Raw genomic sequence first — 27,558 nt, forward strand, 5'->3', positions numbered from 1 at the left:
TGAAACCCATTTGATCACGTGCACTTTTGGACTCTTATTTCAACCTCATTGTACAGGGTGTTTCAATAAAAATTTTGATATCATTTCACAATCTAATAACTTTGCCAATTCTCGTTCAACTGACCTCAAATTTTTACAACATGTCTGGAAACAGGTCCAAATTTTATGTTTAATGTTTTTTTCATCATTTTAGGTATAGAAATGCCCTTCACTGGAAAAGAAAAAGCGTTGTGTGTGTTAGAGTACGCTTGAACACAGTCGAACAAGACTGTGCAGTGTGCATTTGTGAGAGAATTCTCTAAAAATGCACCGACTGCAATGCAGATTTGGACACGGCACAAAAAGTTCAAAGAGGAAGGCTGTGTGTGCAGCAGGGCAAAAGGATCTGGACGACCACCAGCATTGGAAGCGGCGGTCGAGCGAGCAGGTTCGCGAATATTGAAAATTTGTAAAATCGTTCATGGAATCCACATACCTTTGAATTTCTCGTTCAAACTTTGAGGAATAAATTTTATATTCCTCGACATTAAGCCTGTTCGGTTTAATCTGCCTGGACTATGTATTTTCTGGGATATTTACATCTCAAATAATATCAATTTTTTTGAAACACCCTGTACTTTATTTCTACTAGCATTTGAATACGTTTTTCTCATCTTATCTTATCCCTCCTGATACACAAGATTTTGGATCAAGCTTTATATTTTGCATAAAACTGTAAACAAGGAGAAAAAAAAAACAGGATTTTAAAAATATTATCAGCATAAAATCTGTAGAATGTCAAGAAGGTTCACTGCTAGCTAGTAATCCAATCCGTCTGTTGTATCGTCAACTACTGTATCATTACCTCGTCCGGGATGGAGTCCACCAGGGGGCGAGGTATTGTTTTCGGTCGGGTTTCTTTGTTAACAACATTACAGGAAAATGGCTGGACCGACCTTCATGAAACTTTCAGGATAGATGGGCATTGGTCTCAAATAGAAACGCCAACATTTTTAGGGTCATCCGGTCCACGTCAAGGTCACCAAAAAGGTCAAAATAGTTTTTTTTTTCATGATATCTTCCCTTATATTCATCATATTTACTTCAAACCAAATCCAAAATGTTCATCTTTCAATTCTGCTTCTGTTGATTTGCTACATGATGGGGTATCTCTCATAGTTTTCTTAGCACTTGGGGGTCAAATGTCAGGGGTCAAGGTCACGGGTTTTCAGAGGCTCATAACTGGGAAACGGTTCAAGATAGAGAGATACTTAATATTATCAACATATAGGAAGTCATACATGGGCTTTCATTTGCAGGGCTTTCCACTAAGGCTCATACTAGCCAGCCATGACAAATAAGTAGCCAGCCGGGGAGGGGAGGGGAGGGGAGGGGGGGAGTAAACACAAAATAAACTCCTGTGCACGCAGTTCCCAGGGTTAAATGTATTTTCCACAGACCATTTATTCACTTTACTCAAATACAAAGTAAAATGGCAGTAAATCTTCTTTCTTTTCTTGCGTATTGCATCATGAGGCGTTCCTGGCTTGTAAATCTCTTATTTTCGGTGCATGACACATTCACGCAGCTGAGCATGCTATGAATTAACAACGACAACGGTCTGCAGTGGGGCTACACAATTAAACACTCAGCGAACATTTCTGTATGAAAATACACTCCAACCACTCAGTTTGGTTTCATTTACAACCAACGGTGTCTTTTGATGCCAGCACGTAATTGAACGAGAGAAGACTGGTTTACCGGAGACAAAATAAGCGTCATCTCTGCTTCTGTTCCCTCCGATGTCGCCTCCGACGGCCCCGACACTACTGCCTCCGCTGAGTTCACGCACGCGTGCACACCGCATGTCGGGGCCGCGGATGAGTCACTCTCCCTTGATCAATGAAGTGGGCGGGGAATTTGTGGTTATTATCGGTACAAACAGCACGAATCACAGCTTAAATGAGTGCGGTTCAGTCTGACATTGTTGTCAGTCCGTTAGATAAACATTTAATTTTATTAAAATTGAAAATTAATATTTAGAGCCTGTGGGCTACAAAAATAATAGTCATTAAAGTAGCCGGCTGGACTTAATTGTGTAGTTGGCTGTATGGCCGGCAGCCGGCGCTTGTGGAAAGCCCTGCATTTGGCACCATGATCTTTGACCTTGAGTGACCCTGAAAGGTCATACACAGGGTTACGGATTTTCAGAGGCTCATAACTGTGAAACGGTTCAAGATAGACAGATACTTAATATTATTGACACATAGAAAGTCATATATGGGCTCTCATTTGGCACTATGACCTTTGACCTTGAATGACCCTGAAAGGTCAAACTGAAGGCCACAGGTTTTCAGAGGTTCATAACCTTAAAATGGTTAATGACAGACAGATGTTTACCATTATCAACAGATAAGAAGTCTCATATGGGCTTTCAGTTGCCACCATGACCTTTGACCTCGAATGACTTTGAAATGTCAAACTCAAGGTCATGGATTTTCAAAGGACTATAACCTGACAGCTGATGATTGAGAAATATTACCATTATTAACATATAGGTACTTTATATTTACTTTAACATCCAACAGTTTCCGTTTCCAGTTGAGAGTACGTCGTGCACATTCTGGCTGCCACTTCTCACTGGAGCTTTTTTATTTTATTTTCTCTCCATTTTTTTATTTTTCTTTTTTCTGTGTGTTTGTGTAGTTTGATGTTTGTTTGAGTGTTTTGTCTGCCAGTTGTGGTGTAGCTCCGGACCCAGTTTTGGGCGTTGGTTCCCTCCAGGCCTTGGTTCACCGTGGGTGATGCCTGTGCTCCCAGCTATGGACTGCAGTGAACTTGTTGCTCATTTTAACTTCGTGGTTGTCCAGTGCTCTGTGCTTTAGTGCTTGGCGTGATATTCATAGTGATGTTGCTCGGTGGCGTCGCGGCGGCTGTGCAAGCTCTGCGTGGCGGTGCTTCTGTGCTCGCTTTGTGGATCCATGGCGTGGTGCTCCGAGCGATGTTGCTGGCGGTGTCATGGCAGCTGTGCTGGAGGTGTGGGACTTGTTTTCGTGCGCCTTTTGGTGGGACTGTGGCTGCTACACCACTGGAATGACATCCTGACCTCTATTTGGTGGACTTTTTTTTTTCTGCCTATAATTGGGTTTTGAGAAAGGCGCTATATAAATTGAACCTATTATCTCATCTCTCATCTCATTATCTCTAGCCGCTTTATCCTGTTCTACAGGGTCGCAGGCAAGCTGGAGCCTATCCCAGCTGACTACGGGCGAAAGGTGGGGTACACCCTGGACAAGTCGCCAGGTCAGCGACACACAGACACAGACAACCATTCACACTCACATTCACACCTACGGTCAATTTAGAGTCACCAGTTAACCTAACCTGCATGTCTTTGGACTGTGGGGGAAACTGGAGCACCCGGAGGAAACCCATGCGGACACGGGGAGAACATGCAAACTCCGCACAGAAAGGCCCTCGCCGGCCACGGGGCTCGAACCCGGACCTTCTTGCTGTGAGGCGACAGCGCTAACCACTACACCACCATGCCGCCTGAACCTATTATTATTATTATTATTATTATTATAGGTAGTCCCACATGGGCTTTCATTTAGCACCATGAATGTTGACCTTGAAATGTCAAACTGAAAATCACGGATTCAAGCCAGACTGGCGCGTGAGGTTTGTTTTGCCTGGCAACACTTGTTTCATTCGCTAAAAGGCTCTGAAATTGATACCGTACATCTGCGTATTGAACAAAACAGTCAACAGACGGCATAAGAAATAAAGGAGGCTATTCATAAAATACCGAGGTGTAATAATCTTGTAATCAATCCCACACTCCCGCCTCTGAAAAGGAAAGGTAGCATCCTATTTATCTCAAATCAGCAGAGGCTTCTCCTAAGCACAGTTTCTCATACATTTCAAAATCATGAAACATGATCACAACGACCGTGTTTGCTGACTCGAAAGAGGATTGTTATACTCACAAATCTAAATTTCGTGCATCGTTACACCCCTAATACCTACTCCTGTTCATAGTTCGTGCTATACGCTGAAAGTAAGATTAATTTCAAACCCTGCGACATTATTTTGAAAAAGCAGATTGTGTTTATAGTTTGCTAACATAGGAAGAAACACATAGTAGTCCGCTTAGAAATGGATCCAATCCTGATTTACTATCTATCTATCTATGATTATGCAATTAGTTGGAGAAGAGTGGTGCCTCGTTAGGGCTTTCAATGTTGAAATATCAGTCCAGCCTGCATTTCATTGTCTGCAGCCGTGCCAAACACACTGCATTATTCATCCTGACTGCTCCCACAGTCGTTCTGTCTGCTTGACGTCTCTTAGGGATCTACAACCGTTATTGACAGAGGCTACACAAAATCCCTGAAATAATTATTTTTCATGGGATTAAAAAAAAAAAAAAGGTAGTGTTTAGCAAGCGCATTGTCATACTATATGGTATGTTCTGATACCTAAATTCCACACACACGCACAGCCTCCAGCTAATGTGTGCATGCTGATGAATTCAAACTTGTCTGAATGCATACTGATTTGCACCCTTTCTGCATCTGCCGCTCCACATACCCTCTCTTTTGAAAAGCTGAAAAGTGTCCACATGAGTGACAGAGAGGCAAGAAATAGCAACAAAGCAAGAAAAGGCAAGGACACAGCTTTTCGATGATGTCTTTTAGTCTAGTCTCACAAGCTCACACGCTATAGTAGAAAAAAAAATTTTTTTTTAAACAACAGGACATATATGTTATATGATATAATCATGGATGATATTTCAAGTTCTGGATACGCACACTTCTGAGACATTCCGTTTTAAACATTTAAATGAAAAAAAAAAATATATATATATATATATATATATATATATATAAAATCACACAGAATGGCACGTTGTGAAATGTGTTATGTTGAGCAAGAACAAGAAACCCATCTGTCTCTTAAAAGGCAGTTAAAAAAAAAGCATAGGAATGTTCTCCTGTTATTGTCTTTCCTTGTGCTAGTTTGCTGGAAAGATTGTCCAGTTTCTGGACAACAACATTGCAGTTGCTGCCCCACACCCACCATTTCCTCCTATTTTACTCTAAGAGGAAGTCCGATACTGGAAACAGACTCCATGCTGGCTCCAACATAGCTTACTATGTCCTGTTACTGCTGTTCTGTTCACTATAAAGTTCAATTCAATTCCATTCAAGTCAAGTCAATTTGTTTTATTGGTAGTTACGCTATTGCCAAAACACTGAAATGACAAATGGCCCCAGCTCTCCAGATGTGAAATGTAATTTAAAATATCTTCATTCAGCAGGGTGAGTGCAAATAAACAAATGGGAGTCCTGTTTCAGATGTACAAAGACCAGTCATTTTAACTATTAAAGATGACTTTTATCTCACCTTGCTATTCTGAGTACAATATAAGCTCGAAGAGAGATAAACATACAGGTATATAGGACTGTTGGCGCAGTCTGGCTGCTGGGGGTGAAAGACTTCGAATACACGTGAATCAAGAACTTTGCTATCTCTGAACTTAGATGTTTAAAACACTTGGCAACGTATTAAAATCAACATTAAGTGGAACAAAACTGAACCACAGCCACACAAAACAGATGTTGTGCATAATTAAAGTTGCCACAAACCACGAACCCATTTCATTCGATAATCCAGTACTACCATGTGATTAGTGCCCTTTTCTTTTACGATTGTGAGTTTTATAAGGCCTTGTTGAGTTTGTTTGTTGTCAGAGGCTGCTGAGTATGGCCATTCTTAAGAATGCAAAAAATATTTGTCTCTTCACTTTATTTATCTTAGACTTTCACAAGCTTTCACTTTGGTTTACTGTCTAGTCATTGTCTGACCAGCACAACTTTTTCTGGACTAATTAGAATCTTCTGATGAACTATCAGAAGAATTAATGATTACCCAAACACACACACACACACGAAAACGAGTATAACACAAGTTAATACAAAAATAGTAGCTCATATATACTAATATATACAGAGGTGGACAGTAACGAAGTACATTTACTTGAGTACTGTACTTAAAGGATATGGGACATGAAACATAAAAGCACGCTATATCAGTTTCTTTCCATTAAAAATATGAATTAATTGCATCAACAAATACAAAATCATCTATTAAATTCAGCAAAATCGTTATATTCGTGATGATTATATGGCATTTCTGCTCGACTTCCGATATGCATTTTTTGCAACCGGAAGAGCCGCTGTCATGTGATCATAAGTAACAAAAACCTTTGGGCACAGCACAAGCGGGTAGATGAATGGAGAAGTGGATGACAAGAAAATTGTTTTTATAGTCTTTAAAGTACATTGGACATCATGGTGTACTGTGCTGCTTATGGTTGCAATAATTCCAATGGGAAATGCCCTGGAGTAAGTTTTTTTGCATTCCCCAAGGACCCGAAGCTGAGGAAAGTGTGGGCTCACCTGCGCATGCGCAGTAGGCTTCGCGCATGCGCAGGAGGCTTGGTAGGACAAATCCAAGAGGTAGGATAACTTTACAGAACACCTGTTGAAAAAACTTTGCACCTACTGTTTCCCACAAACTGTGTTCGGACCATTTCACTGAGGATTCTTTCAACATTAATACTCAGGTACTGAGCGATATTAATTCATGAAACAGGAAGTATAAGGATGAGAAAAAAAAACAGTTTAAATCGGGAAGCTGCGCAGATTTGCGCCAGGCTGCACAAATGTGCGCAGCTTCCCGATTTAAACTGTTTTTTTCTCATCCTTATACTTCATGTTTCATGTTTCATGAATTAATATCGCTATTTTTTTTAAAAATCGGATCTGCGCGATTCAGCCGTGAAAAAGGCGGCATCCGCCGAAAGGTGCGCTGTTTGCATCCCTGCACGGAGGCCAGGGGACAGGGCAGGAATATTTTTGTTGATATGAGTGATCCGGTGCGATTTCGCGACCCCCCTGTTGAAGACCTCTGCACTAAGCGACTGAAAGCCGAGGTAAGGATTAGTATTATAATTTTGGGTGTATCAATTATTGATTATCATAATTCTGACTCGTTTCGCCATTTTGAATGTTTTCATCTCGGACTCTGGAAGCATTGTATCTCAATCAATCTCGAAAAATATCAGCAAAAAAAAACTAGCTTGCAACGGACTTTAGCTAGATCTATGATGAACTTTTAATGTATGATACAAAAATAATACTTCTTTCAACAGATCATTAGCCTTTGAGCAGAATTGTTTTTAACTTACCAGGATGTGTTATCGAGCCGACCACTTTCAGTTTCATGAGGGCTGAATGAACTCTCACTCTCAGAATCATCTGACCCGTCAGAGTAAAGACAAGATCCATGTTCATGTGAATTTCCAGCTATCGGTTCAAATTGATAGGGTCTAACTTCACATCTCTGTGAAACATCGGGAATATCACTGTCGATGGTGTCCATTTCGGTAACCTGTTTACATTAGATTCCCAAGCGCTGGCTCTTTGGAAAGTTTTTGTTGCATCACGGGTCACGTGACCACCTAGCTCATTAACGAATCCTTGTTTTACGCTGATGTATAAAAAAACTTGAATAATGTGATGATTTTCACATTTTTGACGCCCTGCAGTGATTTAGATGGCATTTCTTATGTCCTTTATACATAATTATGCCCAGGTAAAAATCCATGTCCCATATCCTTTAAGTACACTTTTTGAGTATCTGTACTTTACCTGAGTATTATTTTTTTTTTGGAAACTTATGACTTTAACTTCACTACATATGAAAGACAAATATCGTACTTTTCGCTCCACTACATTTCTGTCAAAATGCTCGTTATTATGAAGCAGCTTTGAAAGTGGATGTTTTTTTCTTTTTTTTCCTAAAACATGCTTGGTTTTTTCGCAGGTGACACTGAGACAGCCTATCAGTAATCGTTAGGATCACGTCACGTCCATAGACTGAATAAAATCAAGTTCAATGATTTCTCAGCAGCATTATTTGAACACGATCAGTTGATGGCAGAACGGAAGGAGGCGGTTCTTCTGAAGAATGCACACACCCATGGCTATACCAAGAACCCATGTTTCAGTTTTCTGAAAGGATTAAAGATTCATTTCGTTTCAAATGTTTGCCAAAAACGAACCACATCACTCCCTACAAAAACTCGCCGTCCAACCTGCGGAAGCATATTGAGGTATATAAACGTTTTATTCCAAGAGAAAGCTTGCAATGAAGCTGTCTGTGCTTTTAGAGCTAGCGATAACGTTGCAATAGCTATGCAGTCTGGTTAGTCAAATGACTTTCTATGGATTTGCCTGCCAAGTTGCCAACGCCTTGTCCACGGCTAACGTTGACACATAGCTAGTTAACTTGGACACCGTTAGTTAGCATGTAAAAACGGAGTCACGCTAACATGAATAACGTTACCTTATCTGAAGTCCTTTCAGAAATACATTTTAGCATAATCTTGCCAAATAAACATAATGTAGAAATCTTTCTTTTCTAATATGATTTCGAGTTTGCAAAGAGTTTGCTAGCATCTCAGGTAGAGCATCACTGACTAGCTACCTAAATGTTAAACCACCATGATGGCACAGCATGCGTTCATTTTGTGAATTCACATTTCTGTCTTTGGTAACGGCATTAGGTTTTGTAAGCGTTGTGGCAATAATACAACGATGCGTTGACAGAAAATGTACTTTTAATACTTAAGTATTTTTAAAAGCAAGTACTTTAACTTAAGTAAAAATTTGACTCCACAACGTTCACTTGTATCGGAGTAACATTTGACCAGTGGGATCTGTACTTCGACTTCAGTAATGAAGTTGGGTACTTTGTCCACGTCTGAATATATATAACTTTCATGAGATTGTATTTGGTGTATTCTCTTTCCTTCTCCTCTTATCCCTCTGCTTCTCGTATACACTGACTCTCTTCTCATTCAGTTTATCACAGGTTTGACAAATCAGTTCTCTGTTCTGTTTGGTTCTCTACCTTTGCTTTCCTTTGGTTAGGTGCATCACCACATTTCAGAGCATTTTTGCACGTGCCTTTATATCTTAATTTAGGTCCACGAACAGAATGCGTTCCTTCAGTTAATTCACCATACAACAGGGATTTTACCAGTCGATCATTAAAGGAATACGCCACCCCCAAGTGAAATTGAGTCAGTCCCTAGAGTTGGATGAGTGAGCCAAAGCGTTTTGTAGCCGACCCAGCCATTGTCCCGATCAGGAAACGTCCCGGTTAGCTTTAGCTTAGCGTAGTCGCTGTAATCCGGCGTGTCCAGATAGCATTGTCGTTGCAAAAGTGAATCAAATAACTCAAGATTTTTTATAATTATTTCTCATGACCTGTACATTCACATCGAGTACACATATCAATGCAAATTAACACGAAGGGATTTACTAGACCAATTTATATCTGGAACTATTTTCGGCCACAGCACAGGCAATGCACCGCTGCAGGCGCAAAGACACCACGCAGCACCACAACTTCCGTCAATACACCAGTGTTACCAGGGAAACCAGGGTTTTCAGGTGCTGCGTGGTGTCTTTGCGCCTGCAGCGGTGCTTTGCCTGTGCTGTGGCCGAAAATAGTTCCAGATATAAATTGGTCTAGTAAATCCCTTCGTGTTAATTTGCATTGATATGTGTACTCGATGTGAATGTACAGGTCATGAGAAATAATTATAAAAAATCTTGAGTTATTTGATTCACTTTTGCAACGACAATGCTATCTGGACACGCCGGATTACAGCGACTACGCTAAGCTATAGCTAACCAGGACGTTTCCAGATCAGGACAATGGCTGGGTCGGCTACAAAACGCTTTGGCTCACTCATCCAACTCTAGGGACTGCAGGGACTGACTCAATTTCACTTGGGGGTGGCGTATTCCTTTAACACCGGTGTTGTATTCAAAGAAAAAAGAAAACAAAAAACAAAAGATTACCCAAAAGACAAGTTCATAATGACAACTAACAATTTATCAAGTCAGACAAGATCTTGAGGCTGAAATTGAAGTGAAATTGGTCTAAATACATATAAAACACGTTGTTCCAAAGATGTAGCAGGGTAGAATGAGAGAGCAAATGAAACGGGTGTGCTCATGAGTTTCAGGATGGTTGTATAAGGCCACTGCATGGCAGTGTGTCATCCGTCTCCCTGTCAAGATGTTGTGATTGTACGCAGGCATAAACCAGATCAATGTTCGCCTAATAAGGGAACACAAGCAATCACCAGGCAGTGCCAAGGCTTACCAGTCATTTCAAGGGTCATTTCTGAGAAATCATAAATTATACAGATCTGATTATATGTGACTATAGACTCATGTAAACAGGATTTCTATTTCGTTGCAGTTGTGGATATTGTGGGTGAAAGTATGGAAGGAAAATACAAGAAATTTGAAAATACATTTCAAAAAATATATTTTCCATTCTGTGTGTGACTGTGACTGGTTTTAAACTGCTGAACACAAATACAGATCATCTTTATGTATGAAAATGTGTACGTGGGGGAGTGTTTTATACAGCATGTGTGTTTTCATGTCTGGTTTGGAAGTGCGTTAATGTTTTATATGGGCTATCACTAGTTACATACAGTATGTAACTGTGGTTCGATGAATAACTGCCAAGGGTGGTGATAATCACCTGGGGACCTTGGTGCACATGCATGTCGAGCTCTTTCATGCAAAATATTATGTTGTGACATATGATGCCACTGGGATACAAGCCATATTTCTCTGTGACCTTCTCACAGAGTTCCCACTGGACCAGAGCCAGCTCTGAATGCCAAGGAACCCTTGTGTATCCGGGGTTTATAAAAACCATAGTTACACATCACCAGCATTCTATTTCACCCCTCCGAACGGCAGTGTGAATCACCTAGATAATCCACAACGTCAGCTTTGGACTACGTGGAAATGTTTTGAGAGATGACCACCGCGCTTGACCATCAGCAATAACCTTGTAGAATCTGGAGAAAGCACATGGTGATACCCATGTAACAGTAGCTTTGTGGAGCAGCACACCTCTAAATAATGCCCATGAGGAGCAATCGCCCTTTGTAGAGTGGTTACGTTAGGTAGATGCCGGGCGCCCGACCCGCCTATAGGTTGTGGTGGTGAGTTCCAGCACCCGACTGACTAACCTCTACTTTGAAAAAAGAAAGTCTTTCCTCTGTGACAGTTGGCCTGAGGATAGGCGAGCCAGTGCCCAGTCTTATTAAAACCATAGGGCACATACGTACCAGCCACAGCAAGGAATGCTCTGAAGGTCATTCAACTGATGTAAGAAATCTGGTGATTTGTCCTTGGGCAGAAATCCCACATTCAACCACAAGGTCTCCGCAGAGTAGTCTACCCATCAACTCATGTAAGGCAAGTTTAGAACCAGAACATGCAGTTCTTCCACTCTTTTTGATGAACTGCTAGTTTCCAAAGACACATATTTCAGTTTGACACACTTGCATAGGGTTTTAAGGAGAGGCCTAAAGGGACTCCAAAATAGGAGTGAGGTCTCACACTGGACTCCTACTGTATTATGGTAAATGGGGGTGCCTTGCCCCTTTCAGAAATAAGTAATCATTTTGATTAGCCCCCAGAGAGAGGCCATACACGGTCCTGAGGCACACTATAATGGCTGCCATACCCATTTACAATGCCATGTTAGGATATATATGGCCCATGTACTAGGGGCTTTTGCCTTCAAGATTTTGTTTTTTGAACTGTTGGGACAAAGTGCTCAGCTGAAGATTTATTCTGAGGGGCCAAACCTACAGACAGTCACCTGGCTGAGGGCATTAAATAGCTCCATGCCTTTGGGACAGGAGATCTGCATGGGATGGAAGCCACCAGTGTGTTCTGATCACCAGCAAAAAGCAGTAGTGGGAACTGAGGTCTTGTTGGCTCCCTCAACGCTACAAGCAGAACTCTTTGGCCTAGTATGTATAACATAGGTTCAAGCTGAGGTAGAGGAAAAGCATAATGTAGATGGTGAGGCCAGTTATAGGCCAGTGCATCCTGTCCTGGGCTGTCTGTGTCTGCCAGTAATAAACAACCAGCTCATGTTGATTTGGCTTTGGCAGTCCACATGCACTTGACCAAAAGTTCCCCATATCGGACTACCACTTCCAGGTGCAGACACCACCACCACTGTCCTACGTGCTGTCACAGGAGACTTCCACAGCCTCTAAGGGAAGTGGCCATGGTGAATCTTTCTCTCTGTTAGGTTACCGCGCCCATGCAAACCCCTTTCATTTGAAAAGCTTGGATTCGCAAGCAAGCTAAATCTTGGGCCCCTCCTACAATACAAGGGCATGTTTCAATTTGTTTTTGTGTTCTAGCCATAGACTGATAACCCACTTCTGGAAGTCCCTTAGTACCAGCAAGCCTAGAGAAATTGCCAGTGTGGCTACCAACATCAGTAGCATCCTCAACAGAAGTTGGTATTGCACGACAGCCTGGCTGAATCTGACTGGCAAGCATAATAATGTCTGTCACATGTTACCATGACAGGACAGCTAGCATTCTAGCCTGGTTTGATGTTAGGGAGCTCTTTTCTGAGTTCACCATGATACCAAATGCCATAACGTGTGAAAGGAGGACGAATATGTCCTAAAAGGCCTGCTCCTTGATGGAGGCATGCACCTTGTTGTCTTGACAGTATCCTTATGCTAATGGCCATCAGGAAAACTAAAACTTTGAATTGGAATGCCTGTCCTTGGAAGGCAAACCTTAAAAGAAACTTCTGGGATTTTTTAACCTGGGCTAGGGTTGGTTCGATACTAAAATTTTGGGTTCAGTATAGTACCTGGCATGGTACAGCAGTAACGGTACCAACAAACAGTGACTTCCTGCTTCTGTCTGTCTGTGGGTGACAAGTATAGAAAGAAGGATTTATAAGTAGGCTAATTTTGCCTAAGGTTATTTATGTACCCTCGTTATTCTTTCATTCATGAATTCATCAAGGAGTAGACTGCTAAGTAGACTTAAAAATATTATGAATTAGCTAACCATGGACAAAGTTTGGTACCAATCATTTAGACAATCTTATTTTCAATTTGATCATCATGTGCACCTTCCATTCCTGGAATTCTTTGTACAAACTGGGATGTCCATGCATCAAATGTTTCATCATGTTAGGTATATTGCCTCTTCCCACCACAAATGACTTGAGGCACTGTTTGGACAAAGGTGTGGAACGGGACTCCAGCTTGTTTCTCGACAAGTTTCAGCAATCTAATGTCACTTGTTTGTTCAGCAGTTGCTGAATCCACAGCATCTTCCCAAACTTGGCTAGATAACTCGAAGCAGTGTGGCATGGACACAAGTCAGAGGGAGAGTTCTTCCATCATTAGTGGTAAACTTGCGTCATGCCCACAAGCTGCCAGCTTCGTCTTAAATGATGGGTAAAAGAGTGAACTCTTAAAGACGTATTTTAAAGTAAAGTGAAAACAGTGGCAAAATGTAGTAATGTTAACTACCAAAATTTGTGAAATTATGATAATATACCATTTCAGATGTCAAATTTACAGATAATGGTAAATTACCAGTAACTGGAGCAACCCTAACCTGGGCCTCATTTTTCTATCTCTTTGCATCCAAATATTTACTAGGGACAAAAACGACTGAACAGTAGTCCAGTATTGAGTTAGAAAGCTATAACCGGCAACTCCAACTGTGTCACTCATGTTCACACTGTTGTCTTCTGGCAACAAGCCAACTCTTGTGAGATTTCAGAGGATTATCATGTGGAGGCTGTTTTCTGACGTTTACAAAAGGAGAAGTCACACAGAATTCACCAATTATAACAATATCAATGAGTGTCTGAAAACATGGAAAGTACTGCTGCATGATTAATCTAATCGCAGTGTCAGCCTGTATGATTATGTAACCCCAAAAGGCTGCGATTTAATTAAACAAACACTGTGCAGGTGTGAGCGTGATAATATTCTCCTTTTGTGTCCAACTTGCTCATTGTCTAAATTTATGACGTGTAGACAACCAGTCTCTGTTTCAGCAGTAAAGTGTGTACAGTGTATGGTCACATGACTACCCAGTGTGTAGAGCAGGTGGTGGAAGATGGATGCTCACCAGCAGGTTGACGCTGAACTGGTGGCCAAGAAAAATGCTACATCTGTCATTTGGCGATATTTTGGATTTAAAATATCACAGCAACACTGAGCAGAAAGAAGTACTCTCAGGGCTCAAAATTAATGGTAGTCCGACTGTCCGGGACAACTGAATGTTTGGTCCGGACAAGTCGCATCCGCATCTGCCTGTCCGATGGGACAAGTTGTATATTTGTTGAAAATCAACATTTTTATCGTAATTATTCAAGAGTTACATCAATAAAGTTCCGACAAAACTAGTTCAATCTCCTTGATCCGGCCGTGTTATGGTTTATGAAATTCCAGGGAAGCTGAGAACAGCAGATGCGTGTGTAAATAAAACCACATCGTAATATATAGGTTGTATTATTATTATTATACTTTGAATTCATCGAAATTGGAGATATGGTGATCCAATACCTCAGTAAAATAAATCTCATCTCATTATCTCTAGCCGCTTTATCCTGTTCTACAGGGTCGCAGGCAAGCTGGAGCCTATCCCAGCTGACTACGGGCGAAAGGCGGGGTACACCCTGGACAAGTCGCCAGGTCATCACAGGGCTGACACATAGACACAGACAACCATTCACACTCACATTCACACCTACGGTCAATTTAGAGTCACCAGTTAACCTAACCTGCATGTCTTTGGACTGTGGGGGAAACCGGAGCACCCGGAGGAAACCCACGCGGACACGGGGAGAACATGCAAACTCCGCACAGAAAGGCCCTCGCCGGCCATGGGGCTCAAACCCAGAACCTTCTTGCTGTGAGGCGACAGCGCTAACCACTACACCACCGTGCCGCCCAATAAAATAAATATCTGTGGTAAATTTTCATTTCATTTGGACATTCATTGTATTTTTCTTTTGTATGGTATACATTAATGATCACAAATGTCGTAAAATACTATGTGGGAATTTTAAGACGGTGCCGAACTCGCTTACGGTTTGTTTTACTTCACAACGTGATTCTCTCACCCTTATCACGTCCAACTTGTTTTCTTTTGGTTGAGTTCATTAAATTCGTTTATACTTCAAGTTTTCCTGGATTATCAAGATTTGACTTTATTTCCTCCAGAAACTTTGAATTTGGGTGAGTCTAACTCTTAAAATTACACATCAGGTAATGGGTTGTAACAACACAAAGCACCGCAGCAGTGGAGATGGGCAGCCAGGATGTGGAAAATCCACCTCCAGCTAAAGCCGAGAAGAAATCTTTGGCCAGTTTCTTCAAGAGCAGCACACACACAATGGCAGCAGCATCCGGGTCAGCTACATTCGATCCCATGGCACAGTTTAGAGTAGCAGTAATGGCTGAACATGCCCCCTGTAGACCATGGAAAAGCTCCACTAAAATGGTGCAAATGGTGCACCAAAAATAAACTTCCCCTGGCAGTGCAAACTGGCACAAAAATATCTGTGCACGCAAGCAACAAGCTCTGCATCCGAGAGAGCTTTTCGCACAGGTGGTGATGTTGTATCAGCTCATCGCTCATGTCTAAAACCAGACAAGGTGAACATGCTGGTATTTTTGGCAAAGAACCTCTGAAGTGATAGCTGGGATATAGATAACACAACTTGATAATACAAATGTACTGTACAATAAATAGCTGCAGGGGATTGGGTTTGATTGAATATACAACTTAAGGAATCATTTTTCATTTGTATCTAGGTTCATGTTTACAAGAGGTTGCACGAAGAAAAACACTCATTTTTATGTTACACGTTGATAAACAGCTGTTTGTTTGGGCATTCAAAATTTGTATTCTTATTTATTCTTTGACTTATTTTACATAGTTGTATTTTTGAAAGTAGAAAATAGTTTGTAGAAATGCATTTATTTTGAAAAACATATTTTTGTTCTTATACATTTCGTTTTATAAGCTATTAAGTGTTTTTGAAGACAGTACTGTGTAAATTCGAAAGTTTTTGGATTTTTTTTTTTTTACAAGTTTGCATGTTTGAGATAAGAAATATACATTTCAAAATTATCCGTAATCTGTGAATTTTTCTTGATAACCAAGCTCGAGTTCGACTCGTGCCCTAATTTAAAGGACTCGTGACTTGACTTGGACTTGAGCACTGATGACTCAGACTCGTACTGTACATTAACTGCATTCGGACTCGTAAATTGGAGACAAGGACTTGGATTTTTTTCTTTATTTTTTGTAACACGCCATAATAATTTGGCATAAGATATTTATATCTACATTCATTTTTGTACTAATTTCGTGCAAGAGTGTCACACCTGCGCGCCTTAGCGCGTGCATCAGATAGACTCTCGGGTGCGCTCTGTAAACGGTTTCACATAAAGGCAGCAACAGCCACTGCCAAATGGTACGGCTGGAGTCTTGTTCTTGGACTCGACTCGAAATTTTCTTTAATGACTTGGACTTGACTCGGACTTGAACACTGGGGACTCAAACTTGAGGTTTAGTGACTTGACTACAGCACTGAAACCAAGCACTCATACTCATGATACCATTTGTTTATTAAATCGTAATCGTAATGCTGTCGACAATAATCGCAATATGACATTTTTACTAAATCATGCAGCCCTAATGGAAAGGATATACCGGTGTCTAACATATAACAGAAGTCTTGCTGAAGTCTCTCACAGGAGTTGGCTTGTTACTGGAAGACAACAGTCACTACGTTTACATGCACATAGAGAGAATCGAATTTCTGCCGTTGCTCGACTGAAATCGAAGTTCAAAATGCCATGTATACACCTTAATTTGGCTGAAATTGAACCGAACTTGATTTCTCGGAATCGAGCTACACGACCTAGTTTATGCGATTTCTGCCGAGCTACTTTGTGCATGTATACCCTATCGAGCTAGTTGTCGAGCTACTTCCGGAAGTGACGAGTGACGAGACCACAAGCGGGAAACACAACAGCCTCGGTTGGCATGACAACAGTAGTAGCGAGCAGCAGAAGAGGTCAGGAGGAACAAACGAAGAGAAAATGGCAGTGTAGAGCTCTCTGAAGTGTGGGTGGAGCACAGAGGACGGCAGGACAAAGCTTCTGCTACTAATAGGCTTTTTATTGTCAGACTTTTCAGTTTAACAGCCTACTTTTATTCTTGAGAGAAAAACACACACGCGCGCGCGCGCTGTGTTCTAGTCCCGGGATGAGCTGTCCCCTCTGCTCTCCCTCTGCCTCCTTAAATAGGGCGCGGTTACTGGGAAGACACACAAACACAGGTTAATTACCGTCAGGTGAAGTGATTCTGCCACTCACCTTCCCTGGCTCTGCCCTCCTGTCACAGACCGGCGCTTGACCACGCCCCCACTGCCACAGGCAAGCAGAAACGTGCACTTCTGGAGCAATGAGGAGACAGAGTTCATGCTCATTCAGCTTAAGGAGTTGAATATATTAAAATTCATGGACGGGAGAAAAACGCGCAATGGAGAACACGGAACTGATAACTTTGTTTACACTCTTGAATAGCTCTTCTTCATGACGACAACCGGAAGTGTACCAACACGATGGGGCGTGTAGCGCCACCTGTGGCTCGGGTGCACAATGCACCTCACACAATAGCCCAATTTCATTGTGTGCATGTAGGATTGGATTTCTCTAGCACCCTGCTGGGACCTTCAGCTCGATTACCGACAGCAGCTCGATTTGGATGTGCATGTAAACGTATTGTGTGTCAATGTGAGTGGAAGAGTGGAGTCGTGTTACAGAGTTGTAGTACACGCTGTAGCTTACTGTGATCTAAAAGTTAAAAAAAAAAACATTGTTTGTATTTCCGCATTTCTGAACTGCCTTTGGAGTTCAGACACACGCTAAAGTTGTAGCTAGTTGTGTAAGGATGGATGTGAACCCTCATGTCTATACACTGCACCATCCAGACCACCATGTTCACAGTGACCATTTTGACCGAGATGACAACTACCAGGTAATAAACTACACTAAAACACCTTCTCTTGAAGAAAACTGCTGTTCCAAGAGTGGCGAGAACCAGGGCTTTGAACCGGTTCAAGGAACGAAAACGAAAACCGGGAACTTTTTCTATTTCACATGGAACAGAAACGAAACCAGAAACTTTATTATTTTTTATGTTCCGGAACAGAAACGCTTATTAAAAATAATGGTAACCGGTTAATACCGGTTTTTATTTCGTTCCTCAAAGTTTCTGTAGCCTACAAATAGTCATTCTTCTCCTGCGGAAGTTTCTATGACCCGCTGGGGTTCACTTCCTGTGTGACGTTCGCTGATTGAATGGAGAGAGCGGGAAGGTGGACTACTAGTGAATACTAGGTGAATTACTGAGTGTCTGAGCAAAGAAGAGCCTGAACGTTGCAACCTCCCTATTGGCTGTTTGTAAAAATGTATCAATTGTTGCCCTTCCCACGGGAATCATCGCGGGCTCGAGAGACGAGACCTGACGAGTTAGTTCGTTGGTAGCAGAACAAAATGTCTGGACACAAATCGGGTTTTCAGAAAAGGAAAGAAAATAAACGGAGGGTCAAAAATACAAAAAAGGAGGCAGAAAATGCAAAACGAGTTTTAAGGTAGGACAAATGGTTACTTTTTAAGGCAGCCCGCCGTGGCTGCAGGCCTTCAGTTGTCATTGAATGGTTACTTTTCTGAGGCAGCCCGCCGTGGCTGCCTGCAGGCTTATTTATTATAGCCCATTTAGTTAAAATAGTTGATATAAAATGTTTATAGTTATAGTTATGTGATGGTTGTCCTGATTTAGACTGGTGGTTTTTTTTGGGGGGGTGCGCGATGTTGCACCCGGGCCCAGATTAGGGCAGAACCGGCCCTGGCTACATTTCAGCTGTAGTTTGTTTTATGTATGTATGCACTTGCATAGATGTGTACTTGGTCTTCCAATATGGCGCCTAACAAAATCTCGCGGCGCGGTGACGTCATGCGGTAGCCCTCTATAGGGCCTGACTAGCCTTTGGTAACACACTAAACGAATTATCTTTCATTTTTGGCACTTTTTCTGTTTGTGTAGCTGGGAAGACATACTGAGAATCCAAATCACCAACATTTGAAATAATAATTGTTTTGAATTATTTCTTGTCTTATTTAATGAAGGTTGTAATAGAATTAGCCTACATTTGGCTTAAGCTGGATGAGACAGAGACATAATTTTATAGCCGTTTGTTAAACAGCTGACAGGGAACGTAATTAACCGTTCCGGGAACGAAATTTTTTTGTTCTAACCGGTTCGGGAACGTCTATTTAATGGTGGAACCCAAAACCGGAAACGTTAAAATTCCGTTTCTGTTCGGAACGAACCAATAGGAAAAAATTCCGGTTCAAAGCCCTGGCGAGAACTACTACTTCCTTCTTCTTTCGGCTGTTCCCATTAAGGGTTACCACAGTGAATAATGTGCCTCCATCTCCTCCTGTCCTCCGTATCTTTTTCTGTCGCACCAACCGTCATGTCCTCTTTCACCACATCCATAAATCCCATCTTCAATCTTCCTCTTTTCCTTCGACCTGGCAACTCCATCTCTAGCATTTTTCCCCCCAATATACCCTGAATCTGTCCTCTGTACGTGTCCAAACCATCTCAATCTCGCCTCTCTCACTTTGTCTCCAAGCCGTCCTACATGTCCTGTCCCTCGAATACACTCATTTCTAATCCTGTCCAACTTTGTCAAAACTACTGCAGACAAAGCTACCTAAAGTTATTTTATTGACTTTACATTGGTACATGTGATACATGGCATAGCAGAATAACGTCAAAAGCGTTCACTCAATAAGCCTGTTGTATGTACAAATGATCTATTGAGCCATGGCCGATTATATGCATCCATTTCCATTTTTCAGCTGTTGTCACTGATAAATATGAATAACTAAAACAAGCTTACATTCTCTGGGAAATATTGTTGCACAAGTGTTATCATGTTTAAAAAAAAATTCACGATATGCTTAAGTATTATTGTTGTAGTTGAGTCACTAAACCTCGAGTCCGAGTCCAGTCTCGAGTCCCCGGTGTTCAAGTCCGAGAACAAGACTCCAACCGCACCATTTGACGGTGGCTGTTTCAGCGCCATTAACATTAGTTTGTTCCTGAACATGACGTATGAACAGGTGAATGTGTTTCTCTTTGTCAGGGAATGTGAAGTATTCTGTCAGAGATGGTTGGGAGGCGGATGTAAGTGCAGAAGGTGTGTTTATTAATACAAATGAAGACACGTGAGCAATCCAGAACGGCAGGCAAAATCGTAAAACGGCGAAACAGGCAATAGGTCAAGCGACGCACAAACAGGCTATCATGGACTCGGCAGAATCAAAGACGAGAAACAGGAAACCAAACAAGCAAATAAGGCTTGGTAATATGTCAGCAACGCAACGCAATACTTTGCAAACTAAGTGTGCTTTCACAGTTTTTATATAGGCGCGCTGATTGCGCCGTAATCCTGTGCAGGTGCGAGTCGTTTACGGTGCACGCGCTGTCCGTAGCGCACCTGAAAGTCTATCTGATGCGCGTGCCAAAGTGCGCAGGTGTGACGCTCTTGCACAAAATTAATGTAGATATAAATATCTTATGCCAAATTATTATGGCATGTTACAAAAAAGAAAAAGAAAAAATCCGAGTCCTCGTCTCCAATTTATGAGTCTGAATGCAGTTAATGCACGAGTCCAAGTCCGAGTCATCAGTGCTCAGGTCCAAGTCGAGTCACGAGTCTTTAAAATTAGGGCACGCGTCCTGGACTTGAGTACTACAAGCCTGATATGACCTGATGTTATAAGACTACTTTTATGCCAATATTTGTACATCCAATGCATTTAGAGATAATCGAGACTAGCCAGGATCGAATGAAGAGTGCAAAGCGTGCTCCTTCCCTCACTTTCCTTGTCCTCTCTTCATTTTCTCGGAGCTCTTTATCTGCATACCGTGACTCAAATAAATACTCACATCCATTAATTAATCAAATGCCTCATCCGTATTGTTATCAGCTAAATATTCGGGCATTACTTTGGAAATAGACTTCTTCGTGAATTTTGCATGACCTCTCCTTTTACAAGCATCAGGGATAACCGACTACTACTGAATGGGGCGCTGTGTCAGAAACCGTGAGAAGAGAAAGGTAATACTATGGCTCCAGAAACCATTTTCTACAGCTTCTTTACAGTTATTGAAGTAAACAGACACAGGTGTATCTCTATAGGGATTCTTTTTATGTTGTCAGACACTTATACTAACATTATGAGCCTGTCAGCACTGAAAAGAAGTGGTTTAGTTTGATGTGGGTGATTGCCCTGTAGGATTCCATCATATAGTGTTCTAACAGAATACTGGACCGATTTCAATCGTTTTTGTCTCAAAGGGATAGGAAAATGGGGTTTTAGGTTAAAAAAAAAAATCCCAGCATTTCCCTTTAAAAATCACGCGAGTTCTCGATCAGTAGGGACGTGAAAATAAGCATTACACAGGGGTTGCAATCTCCAGAGTTTGATCTCTGATCTCTTCCAGTTCACTTCTTGACTCTTAAGCGCAACTGACTTGAAATAAATTTTTAGTTTTGCATTCCAGCGTTTGAGTACTCAGCCTGGTTTATCAATGACTGTTTAAGCTGTGTTCAGCCCCTTGCATGCTCTTTTGGGAAATCTTTGGATTACTCTTTGGCTGAGTCGCATGCTCGCTAACTACTTTGAGATGTGAATTCTAATGTTAATGCTGTTTGCCTCTGCCTCATTGCAGATACACTGGCTGTATCGCAGCCTGTTACCACCCCCTGCCCTTCAGGGGTGTGCCTCATGGAATAGTTTAATGAGGTGACCACAGCACACAGGGTAGATTTCGCAGGTTTAATTTGCACACGTCTGATAGTGTGGATTGCACTAATGACACTTGATGCCATGTATAAACCATGTTGCCCAATACCCTGGCTTAGGTATTTACTTACTAGGTGTCCAAATCTCTCCTTTAAACCGATCAATAAAACCCCTGACTGTGGCATAGTACTGTGACTGGTGTAGTACAAAAGAGGGCACTCAGAGCTGTGCATTGCTTAGCACTGTCCAATTCTCCTCGGGCCATTTCCATTTCACAAGTGGCTACACTGATGAGTTCACAGCAGGGACTAACCCAGACCCATTTTCAGATGCTGCTGAGGCCAGAATTGCATGGTGGTTCAACTGCTAGGTCATTATTAGCTTAGCAAAAATCTTCCAGGCACAGCTGGAAACATCGCAATCCTGTGTTACGTTAAGGAGGAGAGAAATAAAAAGGGGAAAGTCGACCCAGATGAGAAAACATGGTTTCCACGGCATTAAAAAAAAGTCTCAGTTTGTGCGTGCACAAGAAGGTATCCAGGTAACTCTCACGACCCCTGGCAGTAAGGAGATGCGAAATAAAAATATGGTTTATATAGATATTTGGATTCAAATATCTATCAAATGTATTTAAATACACAAATGTCAGTCTTAACAAAGGGCATAGACACACAATATGGCCAAAAGTATGTGGACACCTGACCATAACATGATATGATGGTTCGGTTCTTCACCCAAACTGTTGCCACAAAGATGGAAACATAATTGTCTAAAATGTCTTTGAATGCTTTCCATTCAGTGGAACTACCTGGCCCAAACATGTTCCGTCCCGACAAGCCCCTTGTGCATAAATTGAAGTCCATAAATGGTTTACCCATGCAGGTTGAGTAGCCTTGACCTTAACCCAACGGAACCTCCTCTGGGGTAAACTGGAATGCCAAATTCACACCAAGCCTCCTTGCCAAATACCAGTGCTCGACCTGTTGCTCTTATAGCAGAAAGGGCACAAATCCCCACAGCCACATTCCAAAATCCAGTGGAAAGCCTTCTCATAAGAGTGGGGACCGTTACAGTGACAAAGAGGAACAAATCAATATTAATGCCCACGGTTTTGGAATGGGAAGTTTAACGATTAGGTGTCCACATACTTTTGCCACGCAGTGTAAATGTAGTGATGCACTGAGTTTATATATCTCTGTGTACAATACACAGCTAGCTAAAACTTTATTGGCACAATAATCAACAAAAAATACATTAATTAACAACCAGTCCTACATAATGATCCAACTATCCAAACTAACCAATCCCACCTACCTTAGGCCACTTGGGGTTGAGCAGACGGGCCTTGACTGCATCATCTAGTGCTGCGTGGTACTGGCCGAGTTTGAGGCGGGCGGCTGAGCGGTTGCTGTAGAGGATGCAGTTCTGTGGGTCGGCGCATAAAGCCTCACTGTACAGCTCCACAGCCGTGCTGAAGTCACCCAGCTGGCACGCCTCGTTACTGCGCCGAACCTTCTCCATGAACTCAGCCTTGCTCATGACTGGTGCCTCTGCCCCAGCGGGTGCTGTTCTGCCCAGTGCCCGAGATCCAGCTCCTGTAATCTGCAAACATATGAGAATGAGTGTTGCCTGGTGCTGATTATACAGCTTTCAACTGGTAAGATTTAAAAGTGAAGAAATATTTTTGATGGACTGATATGGTTTGGGGCGGCATGGTGGTGTAGTGGTTAGCGCTGTTGCTTCACAGCAAGAAGGTCCGGGTTCGAGCCCCGTGGCTGGCGAGGGCCTTTCTGTGCGGAGTTTGCATGTTCTCCCCGTGTCCGCGTGGGTTTCCTCCGGGTGCTCCGGTTTCCCCCACAGTCCAAAGACATGCAGGTTAGGTTAACTGGTGACTCTAAATTGACCGTAGGTGTGAATGTGAGTGTGAATGGTTGTCTGTGTCTATGTGTCAGCCCTGTGATGACCTGGCGACTTGTCCAGGGTGTACCCCGCCTTTCGCCCGTAGTCAGCTGGGATAGGCTCCAGCTTGCCTGCGACCCTGTAGAAGGATAAAGCGGCTAGAGATAATGAGATGAGATGATATGGTTTGGGGTGTAACAATACCAATCGCTGTGTTCCTGACATGACAACAGAAACTAAAGCAATATTGAGTGCGGTGTGTGCTCAGGTACAAAAATTGCAAAACATACCAGGTAAACATCTGAGAAAAGTATACTTCTATATTCTTATTACTACCTAATAATTATGAAACCAAATCTACTGCAAACATGCACAAACTTACAGGTGAAAGTGAAGGTGTGTGCACTAGGGGGCACAATCGCATACATCAAACCAAAATATGAGAAAACAAAAAAGAAAATGTGAATTCGATACAATAACAAGATCAACTGTGAGCTACTGCTCACTTACGTATCCCTCCGCTCCCGCTTATATCAGAACGCAAGCAATCAAAGGAATAGGACACTTATTATGAATGGTGACTTCAACAAATAATTAACCCTGAAACAAGTAAAGAGCAGTGTCTCTCCCCAGGGATTTCAAATAGTATCCTGCTAAACTGTCATTTTGGAAAAGCATTTCATAAATAAATGTCTCATAAATACATTCAGTTAGTAAACAGGAAGTCGATGTGGGACAGACCTGAAAACAGTACACACGGTATAGAATCCCAAGCTGAAGCTCGGCACCAAATATCAAGCAGTTGTGATTTATAGTTGCTGAGAAGAGTGTTGTGAAAATTTTGTGAATCTATGCTATATGTTTCGTAAACACATTAAGTCGGTAAACAGGAAGTCGATGTGGGACAGACCTGAAAACAGTACACATGGTATAGAACCCCAAGCTGAAGCTCGGTACCAAATATCAAGCAGTTGTGATTTATAGTTGCTGCGAAGAGTGTTGTGAAAATTTTGTGAATCTATGCTATATGTTTCGTAAACACATTACGTCGGTAAACAGGAAGTCGATGTGCGACAGACCTGAAAACAGTACACACGGTATAGAATCCCAAGCTGAAGCTCAGCACCAAATATCAAGCAGTTGTGATTTATAGTTGCTGAGAAGAGTGTTGTGAAAATTTTGTGAATCTATGCTATATGTTTCGTAAACACATTACGTCGGTAAACAGGAAGTCGATGTGCGACAGACCTGAAAACGGTACACACGGTATAGAACCCCAAGCTGAAGCTCAGCACCAAATATCAAGCAGTTGTGATTTATAGTTGCTGAGAAAAGTGTTATGAAAATTTTGTAAATCCACACTGTGCGTTTCGTAAATACATTACGTCGGTAAACAGGAAGTCGATGTGCGACAGACCTGAAAATGGTACACACGGTCTAAAACCCCAAGCTGAAGTTTGGTACCAAGTGGCTATAATTTCTAGTTGCTGAGAAAAAGGGTGTTTTGGACAGACGGACAGAGGTAAACCAGTATACCCACCCCCCTTGTTTGGAGCGGGGGTATAATAATAATAATAATAATAATAATAATAAAGTTAGTTGTATACAAATGTACCTGAGGATCACGTGTGGGAATACTTAAAACCTGAGCTAGAAAGCACAAATAGAGACGGTATGTGGGGCTGTAAACTGTCCGGGCCTGAAGAGGGGGAAACACCAAGTTAGTGTGGCTAATGTGGCTTAGAAATTAGGAAATGCATTTTAGGTATTTTAGCATGGCCGGAGTACAGGGCTTACATCAACACATTGTTCATCCTAATCTAAGTGCTACTGAATATACGCAGTTACACAATGCATCAACCAGTTCTTTGCATCTTGGCAAAAACACGTTTATGCGCATATGTACAGAAATATAAATATGCCATAACAGCAAATCTCTTAAATCCGTTAAAATATTGTAGCAGTTTTCCTAACCACACTACCGATCTCTGCAGTTGTTTGTCATCCTTTTTCTTCCTCAAAATGTAAAGCTGTAAGCAGACACTGCAATCCCTAGAACAGGGTTTTGTAGCCGTCTGTTATAGTTATGGTCGCAAACTACTGCAGCTGTTGGTATTTCTGTGTGTGGAAGACTATTGTGGGTTATTTTGCTTCAGGTAAAGATAAGGGAGCAGCTGCAGGAAAGAGGAAAAATACAGACAATGGCAGCTGGAAGGGTTTGCTCGATGCTCTTGGCTGCAAGGAACACAGTGGTGGCTGCTGCTGACTTAAGAATATGCAAGAAATTTATGGCTAGCCACCTCTGAGCTTCACATCTGGAGTATCCCCAAGAGCAAGGAGGGACGGACAAAGATGGAGACCGAGGACGCCTGGGGAGAGAGGAGGAGGGCAGAAGCAGGGATCTCTGGCACAGGCCACACCTCTCCTCTAACGGAACTCTGGGATAGCGCGGTAATTACTTCCAGAGAGAGAGAGAGAAGAAAAAGAGGAAGGTCATAGGAGGCAAAAGCTATGGCTACAGGACAAGTAAGAGAAAGTAAAAAACACACTGGAGGGATTTCATGACTCAAAAAAGTAAAGGAAGCATAACGTTTGTGAGGCGTGTTTTTTTTTTTAAAAAGTGATAAAATAGTCGATTGGAGGGCAGGATGAGGGCATTCTGAGGACAGAGTCTGGGTTACTGTGTGAAATAGAGGAGCATGAGATCATGAGAATAAAGGTGCATGAAACAGGATGCTGGGGGGGGAATAAAAATAATAATAAAAGGGCTGTCAAGGCAATGAGGGGAGAGAAAGTAGCGGGGAAGAGAGACAAACTCAAACTGAGATCAGGAGGAGAGTGAAAAGGCCAAGAAAGCACAATGTGTTTGAAGCAAACTCACACCTCTCTTTTAGCTCAGAGGGAAAAAAAACCCAAAATGGATAGCAGTTCATACATTAGTAAATGGTATTACTCTTAAGTTTTTATTTCTTATATAACAAGCCAAGAATAAATTTATGCCTACCTGCAAGTGATTATGAGAAATAGTTTATCTCCTCAGCCAACTGAGCTCTAGTGAGGTCTAAACCATTCTGTGTGTAGGCTACAGACGGTCTGCCAGAGAGAAAGACTGGAGTATTATCCAGGCCAGACACAGATAACAGTGCTGGGTGTGTTTACGTTGGCTGTTGACCACATGAACACGCAACGAGACTTAATGAGAGCCTTGGTGGTGGTAATTCTGCACAGACAAATTTGGGTACCATCATTTCAGGGAGTGAGACTCAACCTTCAGCTGAAGCAACAAACTCATGCTGCATCACAACACACACACACACGTCTACCTATCGTTGACTTAAATATTAAAGCAGCTAATTAATGCTATGCTGAGACCCAAATTTAACCCTAATTTTAACCTCGGTAGCCAAAAGGAAACCTTTCAACTCTTTTCGTTTTTAAATGAAAGCTGCAGTTTTTGTAAAAACAGCTAAATGTCCCCACAAGGTCTATTCCTTTCTTCGTGGGGACATTTCATCCCCGCCAAGATATCAAAACGCGCCCACACACACACCAGAAGCGCATAAATGTACATCGCAGTGGGCACAGTGGGACCCACCACATGCACAAACATGTCACACTTGTTGAACCCAAACCATTCAACAGTCCAAACATAACGGCTGTAAACTTTCTCCAGACACAACAACTAACAGATTAAATATAGGGCAATTAAAATATCTTATACATGTTTAGGCAGTCTTACAAAGAGATCATTTACTTCATTTGTGAAACATCTGGTCAGACAACCTTCTGTAAATTGTGTGAAATCTTTTTGCTATCGATAGCTACTG

The 27,558-nt window shown here is 41.9% G+C and overlaps 1 protein-coding gene across 4 annotated transcripts in view; it reads right to left on the reverse strand.

The window, feature by feature from the left end:
- ttc28 (tetratricopeptide repeat domain 28) overlaps positions 1–27,558 on the reverse strand; it is a 473,297-nt gene that overhangs the window by 422,531 nt on the left and 23,208 nt on the right. For all 4 annotated transcript variants that reach the window (XM_060909515.1, XM_060909514.1, XM_060909517.1 and 1 more), the window contains exon 2: positions 23,147–23,434. In XM_060909515.1, coding sequence (XP_060765498.1) covers positions 23,147–23,434 — 288 coding nt within the window. The remainder of the gene's footprint in view (positions 1–23,146; positions 23,435–27,558) is intronic.

The sequence above is a fragment of the Neoarius graeffei genome, chromosome 25 (genome assembly GCF_027579695.1).
Source record: "Neoarius graeffei isolate fNeoGra1 chromosome 25, fNeoGra1.pri, whole genome shotgun sequence".
Lineage (NCBI taxonomy): Eukaryota > Metazoa > Chordata > Actinopteri > Siluriformes > Ariidae > Neoarius > Neoarius graeffei.